This window comes from Trichoderma virens (assembly GCF_000170995.1).
Source record: "Trichoderma virens Gv29-8 chromosome Unknown TRIVIscaffold_3, whole genome shotgun sequence".
In the NCBI taxonomy this organism is placed as follows: domain Eukaryota; kingdom Fungi; phylum Ascomycota; class Sordariomycetes; order Hypocreales; family Hypocreaceae; genus Trichoderma; species Trichoderma virens.
The window spans coordinates 2,570,576-2,584,810 of NW_014013746.1; the positions used below are offsets into that span (position 1 = coordinate 2,570,576).

The window sequence follows — 14,235 nt, forward strand, 5'->3', positions numbered from 1 at the left end:
TAATAGCTTATTAACTACCTAAGCCTAAATTAAATAACTTTAAAATAATAACCTTTACTATTATATTAAATTTAACGTTAATAATAAAGTTAAAAATATTTTATAAACTTATTTTTAGTTAAAAAAGATATAATATTAATTCTTTAAAATCCTAGGTTTTAATAATATATATAAAATTAATTACTTTTATATATATTTTTTTAAAGTTATAGGTATTATAAATTAAAAATTAATAATTAACTTTATATTTAGTTTTATTAATATAAAAAAAAAAAATAACTTTTTATAGTTTTATTAATAATTTAAGGATTTTTATTAAAACTTTTATATATTAATACTAACTGTAATAATTATAAATAAAGAGTTAATATTAAAAAATACCTTTAAATTAGTTTTTTTTAATACCTAATAGTAACTATATATTTATTATATTAATGCTAATATTAAAGTATAAATTTAATTAAAATAAAAAAGTAAAAACAGTAGCAATAATAATAATAAGTTTAAGGCTGTTAATAGTAATAACAATAACTTCTTTAATATATAAGCCAGTATTAATACTATAGACAACGACCTTACTGCTTACACTATTAAATAAAAAATCGCTAAGAATAATAATATTGCTTTACTACCTACTGCTAACCCTTTAATTTATAAAAAAATATTCTACGCTTAAAAGTAAGTTATTTACACTAAAAATAAAAAAGGTTTTAAAAAAGCTTAATATAAAATAAAAATTATATATAATTTAATATAAAACTATATTTTATATTATATTTTAAAAAAATATATATTATATTAAAAGCAGTAAGCTTACTATTATATTAAGTAATATTATAACTTTAGTTAATAAATTAATAGTTTTATAAAAACAGTATATAAAGATATAAAGTCTTTTTTTATTATAGATATAAATAACTTTTTTTATTTTTATAATATAATTTACCTTATATTATAAAAAAAAAAAAAGATTATAATAAAAAGGTAATTAAAATATAATAGCGGCTATAGTAATGCTTTATTTAACAGTAGGATTAATTAAGTAATATTTTAATAACTATTAGTTATATTACTGTTAATCTCCTTATATAATAATATTATTTAGCTGTAGCTATAATATCTTTAAACTTTACTTTAATACCTTTACTATTACCTCTTTATATTAATAATTTTATATAGTAGTATATATTTTTTTACAGCTATATAATTTTTAAAAAGCTTAACGTTAATAAAACCTTTAATAAAAATAATATTTACCTATAATAGTAATTAATTAAACTTTTAATATATTTTCTTTTATTTTTTCTATAGAAAAGCTATTAATTATATAATATTAAAATATTAATAAACTTTTACTTTAAATTTAAAACTTTAACGTTATTTAGAACTTTTATAGTTAACTATAGCTTTTAAATAATAAAAGAATAATTATACTATTAGCATTAAAGGCCGCCGACGGCTAAGATAATATTAAGTAAAAGAAAATAATATAATTAATATAGTTAAAAAAGCTAAAGTAAACTATACAGTTATATTACTATAAGCGCTGCGTAAAGCTAAATATATATTACAATCTATTATAATTTAAAGTTAAAGACTTACAGAAGCCGTTATAAAGCTGCAGTTAAAGCTAGGGCTAAGGTTAAGCTACTTTATTATAATTGATAAAAAGCTTATAGTTATGCCTAAATTTATAGGTTAAAAGAACTATAAAGGGATAGTTATAAAGATAAACCAGTGCCTCTACTATAATAAAACTAGCTGTAATAGCTGCTGCTACCCTTAAAATAAACCTTAAAACAGAGGCTGTAATTAAATCTAAAGCTAAAAACATTATTATTATCCCAGCTACTTAAATTAAAAAAGACAATAAAGTTAATAAACTAATTAAGTTATAAAAAGTATATTTATTTTAATTAAAAAGGCTAGAATTGTTATTTTTAAATAAATTAACGTAAATTAATAGTTAATAGTGTTGTAATATATAATTTTATATATTAATTTTCTTTTTTAATATATTATACTGTATTTTAATGTATAGGTGTAGTAATTATAATTAAGGGGGTAAATCTAGCTTACGATGTAAAGCACTACGGTTTAAATAGGAATACGTTACGGTGTAAATAGGAAGACTCTTATAGTTTAGTTATAAAAAGTTTAGGTAAAAGTTTTTTATTAATATATTTATTAATAAGGTGATTTCTGTTTAAGCTGGTAAATTTAGCTAACGTTTAAAGTTTTATTTAGGTAAGTACTATAGGTGTAGAGGGGACTTTAGATTTTCTGTATATAACTGCTGTGTTAGTTATCTTTTAGGCCAGAAGTACTGCTTTAGCTACCGTTCTGAAGGCTTTATTTATTTTCTCCACTAAGTTTAAGGTGCTGGTGGTTATTTATCTGGAGGGGTAGGATGAGCTTTGTTTTTTGTCTCTGGGCCACTAGGCCTCTATACTATACAGAGCTACCGGGGCAACGTAGGCCTTAGCTGCCAGTGCGACTGCGTCTGGGGGAGAGCCCTTCTGTGTTTTATTAAGTAACTTAAGGAAATTCGCTGGGGAAGTTGGCATATGGAGCGCTCTCCAATAATAATGTTTCCTGGGAAAATGGGCAGCAGACCGAGACGGATAAGTGTCTAGACAAAGTGATAAATGATATCGTCTTTCGACTTATTCAGAAAGTCTTAAAGACCTTATTTGTCGCACAAAGAGTGTCTCTTACTTTCTCATTACTCTCATTCGTCCTGTCTCATTTCTTGACAGTTTGGCTACAGGTTTCCTGGCAGACACTATCTTTTACTGACATTGCTATAAAGTACTATAGATAGTTACTATATTTACACCTTAACGTCATCAGGGAAATTCTTCCAATCGCGTTGGCTTCATCGTAGGCAAGTCTATGCCGCTGGTGAAAGCTTTCTGGCTAGCTTCAGTGGTTGCTTGGCCTCCAACTTGAAGGCGATTAAGCCTGCTTCACGAGTAATACGAAATTGAATAGGTAGCAGCTATCTAAGACTCGTATAATTACCCTGTTTATATAATATGTTCTATGCTTGCCTAGCTATTGAGTCCTAATATGTCTATTGGGGGTAAACAAGACCTGAGATACCACACATCCGAAAGAGATAGCACCAGAACGTTATTAATGCCACATCCAAATCCTTCCTAGATTCTATGCCTAGTCTAGCACAAGCTAACTCCTAAGAATTCGCAAGTGTAGGTAGTCGAAGTTGTCGGCGGATGTGGAGTGATGATAAACTCTTTCGGTATTGTCACTTAGTCTAGATGATCGATGTGCTAGAGTAGCTGGAAGATATACCTCATCTGAGGTACAGTAACAAACCTTCGTCTCGAAACCAACAGGGTTATGAATATCTCCTTCTTAACCATCCCAATCGATCCGTTTTTGTTGTATGCCAGTTTAGCCATCCAATTGTGAAGATCAGAGCTGCTACCCCGGTTGGCGCACAAGGCACGGATGTCGTGTCGCTCTATCTTGGATAGATACCACCCCGCGTTCGCTGGATTGTGCTCCGATGGCCAAGTGTATTGTTATTTGCGAGGCAAGTGGGGCGTGTTCCTGGAAACTGACTTGGGCATCTCTTTATTGAGCCTTGCTAATATAGGGTAGAAATGCGGACCGTATTCCGCCCTCTATTATTACTGTACAGGGTGATGCTGAGCTGAGCACGGAATGGAAAGCTCTCAGCAATATCTCTAAAGTGTCAATTTTTATCATACGGTCTTAGAAATGTCCAAAGTACGGATAATAGATGTGTATCCAATTTAAATTAGTCAAGCTGTCTTCAGTCCAAACATCTTCCCTATTCCTCACAACATATATCTCCAAGTTAGCGCCTTGTCACCTTTACCGGACAGTTGCTCAACAGTGTATTGATTCATCTCGCCCTGGGCCACCTTGGCTTCCCGCCTTTTGTTGATTTGCATGTATGCAAAAACTAAAATGAGGGCGGCGACGATTCCAGCGCTAATGAATCCAAGCTCCAATGCGTGGCCAAGGATATATCGAGGGCCGTCCTTTTGTCGGTAGAAATTGGCTGCCATGGCCTATTATAATTATTAACATTAATTCGGAATTGCATTGAAGAAAAAAGAGCCTACCCCGCCAAGATTTCCGATACCAATCTGAATTGCCATACCGGCACTCCTCTTGTAGCTGCCGGCCAAGTTGTTTGCAAGCCAAGAGATGACACCAGGAAAAGCTGGATAAATGGCACAGGCCGTAATAAAAACACCGCCATAGACTACCTTGGGATTGCTAGATGAGATACACCTATACAAAAGGACAGTGGTCAGCGTGACAGGCACGGGGTTGGTTGTAGTTAGGAGAGAAGCCTACATGGAGAAACCAATGATCATGACACACAGAAGAGTAATGATAAAGGGGCTTCGCTTTCCAACGCGATCTGAAACATATGCCACGACAACAGCTAGGATAGCGGCTGTGATGTAGATAGGGACCGTCATGAGCTGCGCTTTGTTCGAAGTGTATCCTAAATTTTTGATGATGGTGGGAAGAAAGAGGCTGATTCCGTACAGGGGACAAACGATCTAGCCAAATGTCAGAATCCTGCTGAAGCAAAAGACTAATAAAATACTTACACCCCAATAAACAATGATGCTGACCCAAATCTGCCAGTCTTTAAAGGCGCTCCAGACATACTTCCACCTGAACTCTTCGGCCTGGGCAACCTGCACCTGATCTGTGTCGAGTTTTCCCGCTTGGGCTTGATACTTTAGACGGAGCACCACAAAAGCTCTCTCCTCTTCAGTGAGGAATGTAGCCGTCTCTGGGAAATCTTGTAGGATGAAGAAGGCCAGCACCGCCACCGCAACTGTCGCAATTCCTTCGAGGATGAAGATCCAGCGCCACCCCTCTAGCCCAGCAGTTCCATCCATCTTGGCAATAGCAAAGGCTAAGAGGCCGCTAAAAGCACCGGCGATTGAGGCTGCGGAGAAGAACAAAGCTTGGCGAAACTGGATCTCATGGCGACAATACCACATGGTTAGATAGTACTAACAGTTTTGTTAGCCGAGGACGATCCAGAAGACATGGTCAGAGAAGCATACGGCAACACCTGGAAACAGACCCGCCTCAGTGACACCTAAGAAAATGCGTGCGATGAGAAGACCGTGGTAGTTTCGTACGATGCCCATTAGAGTCATCACTGTACCCCAAGCAACCATGATAGTGGGAAGCCAGACGCTGGGACGGAGCCTCTTGAGAAGCAAATTGGAGGGAACCTCAAAAGCTGCATAGGTGAAGAAGAAAACAGTAAGGCACCAGTTGTATTGGTCAGGTGACATACTGAGATCCTCTTGGAGGCCCTCAATTTTTGCATTGCCAATATTTCCTCCTAGTTATGAGCATTGTTAGTACGATGTATATAGTGGGTGTTTTGATCGCGCCTACGGTCTAAGAAGGAGAGAAGATAGAGAATCGCAAGCATGGGGATTAACCGAAGATCCATCTACATCACGATATTAGCAACATCGACTGTGTAAGGTAAGAGTAAACATACTTTGCGAAGAATCTTCTTCTCATCCAGATGAGAGAAAGACTCTAGAGTAGCGCTTGAAACCGCCCTGATGCCATTTACATCGTCAATCTCAACTTTCCCGCTTCGGTCAGAAGCATTGGCAATCTCCGCTTCTATTACATTAGTTTTTTCAGTGGGAGAACCGTAGGAAGCCATGATGTTGAGAGAAGATGGCAATACTCCTCGGCTTAAGTTAAATGATGCTGGTGTGGCTTGGTTGAGATGATGGGATTCAGTCTCATGAGGCTCAGCAAAGGAGAAACTTGAAAGCTCCAGTTGACAAATTGGTGCTTCTTGAGAACAGAATGTAGGGGGTCATCAAGAGGTTGAAATATGCTCGTTTCCACGTCATATATGCTCCTGCAGTCTTGGCTCTTGTGGCCAACGAACTGCCCTGGTTTGCTATACTTCTTTGGTGAACACTCAGTGGCTTGCCCTTGGGGACGCGTTTAGACAAATCAAGAGATGATTAGCTGGGGAAGCAGGGCACAACGTCCGAAGAGAATGGCTCTTAGTGTCCTCCCCCGCATTGTTGGACGAACTATTGTCTGCAAGGGGAAGCTGTCTGGGTGTGTGTGGGATGTTGATTTGAGCTTAAAGATCGGTAATCCGGATCCGAAATGTTTAAGGCGTGTTATTCGTAGGCGTTGATGACCTACGGATACTCGAGTCATGCAGATTCTCGTTTAACGCCACGATTAATGTCGGTTCCGATGATCCCTGTTAGCATCCATTGGACCTTAAAGCGATTGGTTGGGGAACGGTCTGATCCGGTTCGGCTGCATTGTGTTGCCACTTTAACAGATAGTGTAGTATTACGTGGTAATCCTCACTGTAAACGGGAGATGGCACTGGTTTTTCCCTGAGCTCCCTTGCTTTCGTTTTACCAATAAGATCACTTTCCAGTTTCTTACTCATACCCCGGTTCTCCCCAGCTTTTTCTATGACCCGCGTTTACCCCGCATTTGGAGCACCAGTAGAAAAAGAACTGAGAAACGGATCCGGTGAGATTTTCTGGACCATTTTACATCCTTCTTTTTTTTTTTATAGCTCACTCAAGTCGTCCTAGATCTCATTAATGTCCATTCGGATCCGATTCCTGTGGTGTAAGTACATATCGGTTATTTCCAGAGGCCCACTTTAACCCATTCTCAGATCATGAGAGACCGCGTTGTCACCCGCCGTACCCAATTTTCTAGTTGTGACGAGTGCCGTAGGTCACGCGTCGCATGCGATGCACAGAGCCGTCGCAGTGTTGCTGGCATGCCATCTGCTCACTGTACACGCTGTCTGAATCGGAATCGAGCCTGCACATTCAAAGTTAGACCAAGATCAAGCTCCTAAGATTCAATGAACCTAATCATCGTATACAGTGGATCCAAGATGCCAAAGCGGGATCTTCTACTAATAAGCATACAACTAATTCGTCAAAATCGCAAAGCCGGTGTAGGCGAACCTCCCATCTTCTCATTGATCAAGTATCAGCTGAGGAGCCGACTAATGCGCCTTCCCCAGAGGTGGCTCCCATCAATAGCCATGATTTTTGGCAACATCGATTCAGGCCTACGCCATACTCACGATTTGAGCCTTTAGATGAGGCTTTGCCGGACCTTGTGTCTTCCCCCTCGTACTCTGAGACGCATCTACTTAGCGACTCTCACTTTGAATGGCTTCAGACTTTATATAGACAAAATTTCGAAGTCGTTTTCGGGTCTTGGATGGGCAGGTATAGCTGTCCTTTCCTGTAAGTCTACAACATAATAGTGCTCCTTCAGGGTAGCCTTAACTCACTGCGATAGATTCGGACAAGATGACCTCGCCGAACGGTACATTAGTATATCAGATTTGTGTCGATACCTCGACAGATATATGGCTGAGACATCGGAAGGGAACAAAGGTTCGGCCCAAGAACAGTGGATCCAGCAGGACAAGGAAAGAGATGTTTTAATTGAACAATCGTTGCGCAATACGATTGCTGCCTTTGCAGCAAGATGGTTACCAATCACCTCTTCGGATGACTTGGTCGGCATCAATAACCTGAACCAAATCCAGACGATGTGGCGACAAGCTCGAAGAGACATGCTGAGAATTATCAATCGCCCCTCGTATCGATCGATGCTGTCCCTGTTTCTTTTTGCCTTGACTCCAATTCCGATGGGTATCTCGGAAGACGAGGAGACGGATGGTGTCTCTGGACAGGTTTGCATCCACGCGGGTTTGCAACAAGTCCAGTCTCTTCGAGCACGACAGAGAAATCTACAATTCAGTGGCTCGAAAGTGTTTCCGTCGTTGAGCTCGACTTCCATATGTGCCACTCCTGAATCTGTCGACACTTCTAGCTTTATTAATGCGGAAAATATCGCATACTGGGCAGCAATCACATTCGACACATCAGCGTCTCTCACGCTCAATTGCAGGCCACTTCTCTCATCAGGCCTCTTCGGCTTCGAGTCTGAATTTACATGGAAGCTGGTACGGACCTGCTTGAACGTGTTCAATGAATCTTCGAAGAGTTGGCGCTTTGGTAGTGCCGAGATGACAGACGAAAGGGCCAATGAGATTATCGCAGCCGCCGCTTGCTGGAAGCTGTTAGGTTGGAAACTGGCTGCTAATTTCAGGGAGGCTCTTCGGGATGGTCATGACGAGTCTGAAGTTCGGAAGGCTCTTTCCTATGTTAACAGTTCGGTTAAGGAATTTGATACTACCTTTCGTCCGTTTCTTGACGAATGCTACAAGCGTATGCAGTTCCTTGGCCAGCAAACAAAACTTCGTTGGTGTAAGTATGCAATGCCTAATTAGACCAATTCTTTTTGACTAACGAAGGCATAACCAGTCTCTCTTATGCTTCATTACCACTTGAGCATACTGATGGTACTGGATACGATAGAAGTCGTAGAGCGGTATGACTTGCTCGTTGATCTCAAAGATGCTAGCATTGAAGCAGAAAACACTGTCATGAATGCACTGGCGTTTGGTCTTCATAATAACATTACCTTGAGACGAGCTATCGATTCTCTTCCACCAGGCCTGCCTCGGGGGAGCGGAACGACACGCACGTTCACTGTTCCTCTCGTCGCGATTGACCCTTATCCGCATCATGTGGTCGCGTGTGTGCAACTCATGCGCAAAGCCATCGGCCGGGATTATAGGAATAAAAATATCACACAAGAGTCATATGATAGCTTAAACTCAACTTTAGAATATGCATTGAGGCATCTCCCCCAAAGCTCAAAGTCAGTCCAAGCAGCTCGGTAGAAATATGCCACGGCAGGGCCAGACAATGAGATACTGGGGGATACTTAAATTCCGTAAAGGGAGTTACCCTCGTATTTGCACGACCAATATAGCGGTTATGCAATTTAAGATCAAATGTATTATAATTATTGACATATCAAATGTATGGGCATAGAACAATTGCTTTATCTCAATCTCAGGGACTTGCATCTAACGATGTATATGAAGTGATTCACTCAGTTAACTCCTTTGTAGCTGACTAGCCCGTCCATAGCCAGCATCGCGATTCCCATCTTGCGTCATATCCGTGTTGAGATTCCTAGTTCAGCAATGCGGAGTTGTCGCATATTACCTAGCTTCCGTAGGTTAAGTATGTGGCCCACAATAGGCATAAGTATGGCACCAAGCATCTCTTTTGCTCTCATGAGGAATGCAACCGCATCTCTCCCTGAGAGACAATGTTTTGCATCCCAGGTGTCTGGCCCAAATCCAACGCGACGCTCTTGGGCTGAGGAGGATAGAGGCCACCACAAGGAGATTTTGCACCAAGTTTACCCTTAGCAAGATATTCGCGACGCAAGAAATCCACAGTATAAGTTGAGGATAGCTGACGCTCTCTGATGTAGTGGTCTTCAATAAGGGCAACGGTGTCTAAACCGACGGCTTTTCACATGTCAATGGAATAGTTAAGACGAAGAAGAGAATACTAACCATCCATAAACCTGCAGGGTCCTCCCCAGCTTCTTGTTAATTCTATAAAGAGAGTGTCGATTTCCTCAGGTGTTGATACTCCTTCAGCGAGAATGGATAGCGTCTCCCGTTTTATCGCTGCCCAGAGTCTGTTGAATATAAATCCTGTGCATTCTTTTCTTGCGAAAAACGGCTTAGAACCAACTTCTCTCTGTCTATCCATTAGAAAAGGGAAGATGTCTGGATCGGTATAACCATCTGTCATCAGCTCAACTACCATGTTCTCGGGAGGCATGTAGTAATGTGTGTTCAGAACTCGCGATTTCGTTGTGTCTTTGACCTTCCCAAGCAACTCAGAAGACTTGTATGATGACGAATTGCTGGCTAAAATGGCATCCTTAGGGGCATGAGTTTCGAGTTCCGAGAAAGTGTCTATTTTGATTTGAATTTTCTCAGGAACTGCCTCAATGACTAGCCATGCGGTTTGGACAGCCATGTCAAGATCTTGGAATATTCTGACAGTTCCAGCACTTTTCTTTCCGGCAGCAGGGTACTTCATGACATTCTCCATGATGTAGTCGAGACAAGGTTCATGCTGGCTTTGATCTGGCTCTCGAATTTTGACGTCATATCCAGCAGATGCCCAAGTGCAAGCTGAGAGGTTAGCCTGAATTATATCTCGAGTCTTGCAGTGCTACGAACCAATGCGTCTACCCAATACGCCACCTCCTAGGACGGCAACCGGCCGGTTGGAATAATTCTCTGGTAGCATTTTCGTTGGAAGAAGCACAATCCTTCAAGAGATGTAGGTAGTAGTAGTGAGTACAAGGACAGGACTGATTATCTGAATATAGAACGGAAACTTCAGAGACCAGCAGACAATATATATATATATAGGCACTGTTCGGGGCTAAGTGAGCAATCCGGCCTTCTCCCGAGTGTTGTTAAAAATTGCAAACAGGGACATTTGAATCAGGACCATATCTCCTCAGCCCCAGTGTGGTTTAGGGTCTGTGGGCCACCCCTAGCGTGACAACATCGGGAAGTTTAGGTGCTAAAAAGAAGGAGTTTGGGCTGTGGGAGCAACGTGACAAACCTACCGAGGCAATGAGTTCTCATGCTATGGAAGCTTGGCGTCTGCCTTGATTCTTGACTCTGCCAAGTACCGCAAAATTCTTTGAAGCCGATGCAATTCTAAAAATATGCGCGTTGGCTTGGAGCGAGGTTTAATTAGAATGATTTGATATGGTATTCAACAGTCTGAAAGGGGTGTTGTGAAGACCATGCCAGACCTTGTGTGTAAGAGATCGGAACCGATTGGAACCCACCCACAGCGCTTCATTAGCCGGGATTATCGGATCCGATACGCTGGCCTTCGGCAGGCTGCAGCCTAACAACCAAAGCCCGCAAAGATTGTGGAAGAACCCACCCAACCACCATACCAAATGCCAATTCCATGTACCATTTCTCCTCCCGATATACTCTTGGTGCATCGCCGCCCTGTGTAGCAAACTATGATTTTCGTCTTGTGGAGCGAGGCACTTAGTTTCAAGTGCTATGTGCCTTGCGTCTAGGTATCGTGATCCCTCACACATGTGGTTTGATGATATCTTCAGGGCTAGTTTAGGCATAGACGCGGGGTATCCTAGTTGTCATTGCTCAGTATCTACTACAGCCAAAGAGAGTCTAAGCTGCACTAGCTTGCAAAGGTAGTTATTTGCCTGGCCCGATCAGCCAATTTGGGCAAGGTCGGCACAGATGGACCGTCGACCTGAAGCGACATTCGTGTAAGTCGATCAGGAAATGCCCGCTGGATATAAAATTCTTTTTGTTACTCCGATTCATTTTACTCCAATTCAGATTGTTGGATAGCCAGTTAACATGAACAATGATAAAATTGAATTCATTAAAAAACTTTGCAACCCTGTGATAACATACTCAATTATCCGACCTGGCCTATCCTCCAACAGAAACCTAAAACCAGAGGTTTGTCCTTCGGGAACTACCTGCTATATTAACCTATAGTACAGGGTTTGTAATAGGTACACCAACACATAGACTATCCGGTTAGACAAATAATTCCTATGCCAAAGTCTTCCAGTGACCTTCCTTAGTGTAGCATATCTTGCTATTATTATTGTCAATTAGAGAGGGCTTAACAGTAATCGATTCGCCGCGGAAGTGAGTGCTCATGGTAGATGTGGAGACAGCGTCCTGAAACCAAAATATGAACTCTGAAACCGGCGTAAGAGTGGTGATACCGAGTGCGACAAGCATGGGGCTAATGCAGACTGCAAGACATAAAATTCGTGAGTAAATTACCGAGATTCCGGGTATTCGAAATGACTTCATATGAGCAAATGGAGAAAATGAAAGTAACAGAACTTACTTACTAAGAATGCTTGGCTTTCCATCTTCAGGTTCAAGAGGATATCGCAAGCAACAGCGTTGCTGAAACTAAACCACTTCTTGTCAACTTGGTCACTATAAACGTAGGTAGAGACACCTTAGTCTAACTATTGAGATTGTACGTTTGTCCAAAGCCAATGTTGGAGGCGGTAGCAGAACTAATGATCTTAGCTGTATCATTTATGAGTCGACGCACGTGCTTATTGATAGTAGGAGGAAGCGAAAAAAGAAATTGTATGCTTACTTCTAGCACTGAGGTATTGGCTAGTGGCTTTGGTGCTGTATTCATCCGTTCGAGAGAAGCTCATTTCTGGCTGGAACAAGTCTGCTCACTCATACAAGTTATAGTTCTTCATCGGCCTGCATAATTGTCCTCACCATAGGTCTTTGCAAGAGCGAGACCCCAATACTACGTCTCCAGGTTTTCTGCCAATGGAGCAGTGCCCCGATTCTTATCGTGATATGCGATTCCGTTTCTGAATTGTAGTTTCGTGTCTTTTATGACAAGATCCACCACGGCATAACCGTCGGGAACAGCGTTAGCCCATCCAATATTTGGCAGGATCTCCTCACTCACACCCGCAACATTCAACCCACAACGATAGTGAGGTGCTATAATCCAACTAAAGTGAGCGCAAAATTTTACAATAGGACATCATCATTTATTAATTGAAATACAACTAGGAAGAAATGAAAAAGGGGGATTACACTTACCGAGTGAAGCGTGACTGTTCCGTATACACCGAAGCTAGGTATCTCCATTGTTGTAGTATATGTTATCAATAGCGAGTCCAAATTAGTTGCTTGAAGACTGACACCAGACCCTTTCCATTCTGCTGCCAGGCCTTTAGCATCATTAGCAATGATGGCGTCAATTGCAGCAACGTATGAGTTGCCAAAAGAAATGCCATTAACAAAGTTTCCTTGTATTTGAAACCATAGATTGCTCTCAGTGAACCAGCCTAAACATTCTGGTCCGGCGTTGTAAAAACTAAACACAACGTTTGCATCTGAAGAAGCAGACCTAGCATCAAAATACTACCTATTAAAGTACATTAGGCATGGCTGGCTGTTTATTAAACTTGCTTGCTTCCCACTTACCAGTGAAAAGAAGTGCTGTTTGCATATGGGTGAATCTTGGCCTCATCAAGATTACCGTGCGTAGACTCAAACTCGCCAGTAACTGCTCCCTCATGGACTTTTTTTAACAATTCAACCCGATTTCCTATCGCTGAAGACAAAAGTGGCAATAATTTCATCCCCCTCAGCCACGTCATTCTCAATCTAGCAGATATTCGGTTGAACTGTATGGCGCAAGTCAAGTAGTGAGTTGGATTTTCCTGGAGGATGGACATGATGCTAGTGAAGAGCGTGGAGTAGGTTTTCCATTGCCACACGGCGGAGCTAGATAGGTTATTTATATGTAAATAATCAATGCTATTTAAATACATGCAGAATATAGTCACGTCAAAGGTGCTCTGTGTCAGCTTTACTTTTTCCTTACTTTTGCCAACACATCATAGCCGTCGTAGCGGGTATAGGTATTCGGCCCAAATCGTTTACAAGTGTAAGCCGCTGCTATACTTACATACCGAATAAGCTTCCCTCCTACACCTACAGGTACCCTACCTTTTAGATACCCTTTTACTAAAAACCTTACTTTATTTAACTAGCTATTAAATAAAACGTTTTTTATATTTACTTTTACTACCTCTGCTAGGGATTTTAAAATAATAGCAGTCTCTATTAACCTTTAAAAAACCTAGTTAAAAAACTCTTTTACTATTATTAAATAAATAACTTTTAATAAATAATAAAAAAAAGTTATTTTTTTTATTTTAAAGAAAAATAAAATAATTATTTATATTTTTATTTTTAAAAAAAAATAATATTTTAATAATAAATTTATAATAAATAATATATTAATATTTTAATTAAATAAAAATAAAATAAATTTTTTTTATTTTATATAAAAATTATAAAAAAAATTTAATTTTTTTTTTTAATAATATTAAAAAAATTATTATAATTAATTAAAAATATAAATTTTTTATATAAAATAAAATTATAAAATAATTAATAAAAATTAATATAATATATAAAGTTAAATAAATTATTTTTATTTTAATTATTATAATTATAAATAAATATTTAATAATTTTTATTATAAATTATTATTTAATAATAGTTAAATAAATTTATATTATATTAATAATTATTTTTAAAAAAAATTTTTTTTAAAATATAATTTAAAAGGTTTTAAAAACTTTAATATTTTAAATAATAAAAGATTTATTATTTAATTATTTAAGAAAATATTAATTAATATATTTTATAATATAAAA

The 14,235-nt window shown here is 39.0% G+C and overlaps 5 protein-coding genes across 5 annotated transcripts; 1 reads left to right on the forward strand and 4 right to left on the reverse strand.

Annotated features, from left to right (window-relative positions):
- Positions 1-3,827: 3,827 nt before the first annotated feature.
- Positions 3,828-5,713, reverse strand: TRIVIDRAFT_62543 (uncharacterized protein; the record flags this gene model as incomplete). The annotated part of the gene is made up of 7 exons (XM_014104607.1): positions 3,828-4,064; positions 4,119-4,290; positions 4,384-4,568; positions 4,620-5,033; positions 5,088-5,374; positions 5,431-5,488; positions 5,540-5,713. 7 exons carry the CDS (start codon positions 5,711-5,713, stop codon positions 3,828-3,830), a joined length of 1,527 nt encoding a protein of 508 aa, XP_013960082.1.
- Positions 5,714-7,275: 1,562 nt separating this feature from the next.
- Positions 7,276-8,812, forward strand: TRIVIDRAFT_189580 (uncharacterized protein; the record flags this gene model as incomplete). The annotated part of the gene is made up of 3 exons (XM_014104608.1): positions 7,276-7,301; positions 7,357-8,333; positions 8,391-8,812. The coding sequence occupies 3 exons, from the start codon at positions 7,276-7,278 to the stop codon at positions 8,810-8,812; spliced, it is 1,425 nt and encodes a 474-aa protein (XP_013960083.1).
- Positions 8,813-9,110: 298 nt separating this feature from the next.
- TRIVIDRAFT_189581 (uncharacterized protein) lies at positions 9,111-10,253 on the reverse strand (the record flags this gene model as incomplete). The annotated part of the gene is made up of 4 exons (XM_014104609.1): positions 9,111-9,143; positions 9,291-9,454; positions 9,503-10,135; positions 10,184-10,253. The coding sequence occupies 4 exons, from the start codon at positions 10,251-10,253 to the stop codon at positions 9,111-9,113; spliced, it is 900 nt and encodes a 299-aa protein (XP_013960084.1).
- A 1,310-nt stretch (positions 10,254-11,563) lies between these two features.
- TRIVIDRAFT_62546 (uncharacterized protein) lies at positions 11,564-12,198 on the reverse strand (the record flags this gene model as incomplete). The annotated part of the gene is made up of 4 exons (XM_014104610.1): positions 11,564-11,772; positions 11,871-11,965; positions 12,013-12,061; positions 12,135-12,198. The coding sequence occupies 4 exons, from the start codon at positions 12,196-12,198 to the stop codon at positions 11,564-11,566; spliced, it is 417 nt and encodes a 138-aa protein (XP_013960085.1).
- Positions 12,199-12,299: 101 nt separating this feature from the next.
- TRIVIDRAFT_143665 (uncharacterized protein) lies at positions 12,300-12,928 on the reverse strand (the record flags this gene model as incomplete). The annotated part of the gene is made up of 2 exons (XM_014104611.1): positions 12,300-12,502; positions 12,601-12,928. Coding segments are annotated over 2 exons (531 nt in total), but the record flags the coding sequence as incomplete, so codon positions are not given.
- Positions 12,929-14,235: the final 1,307 nt, after the last annotated feature.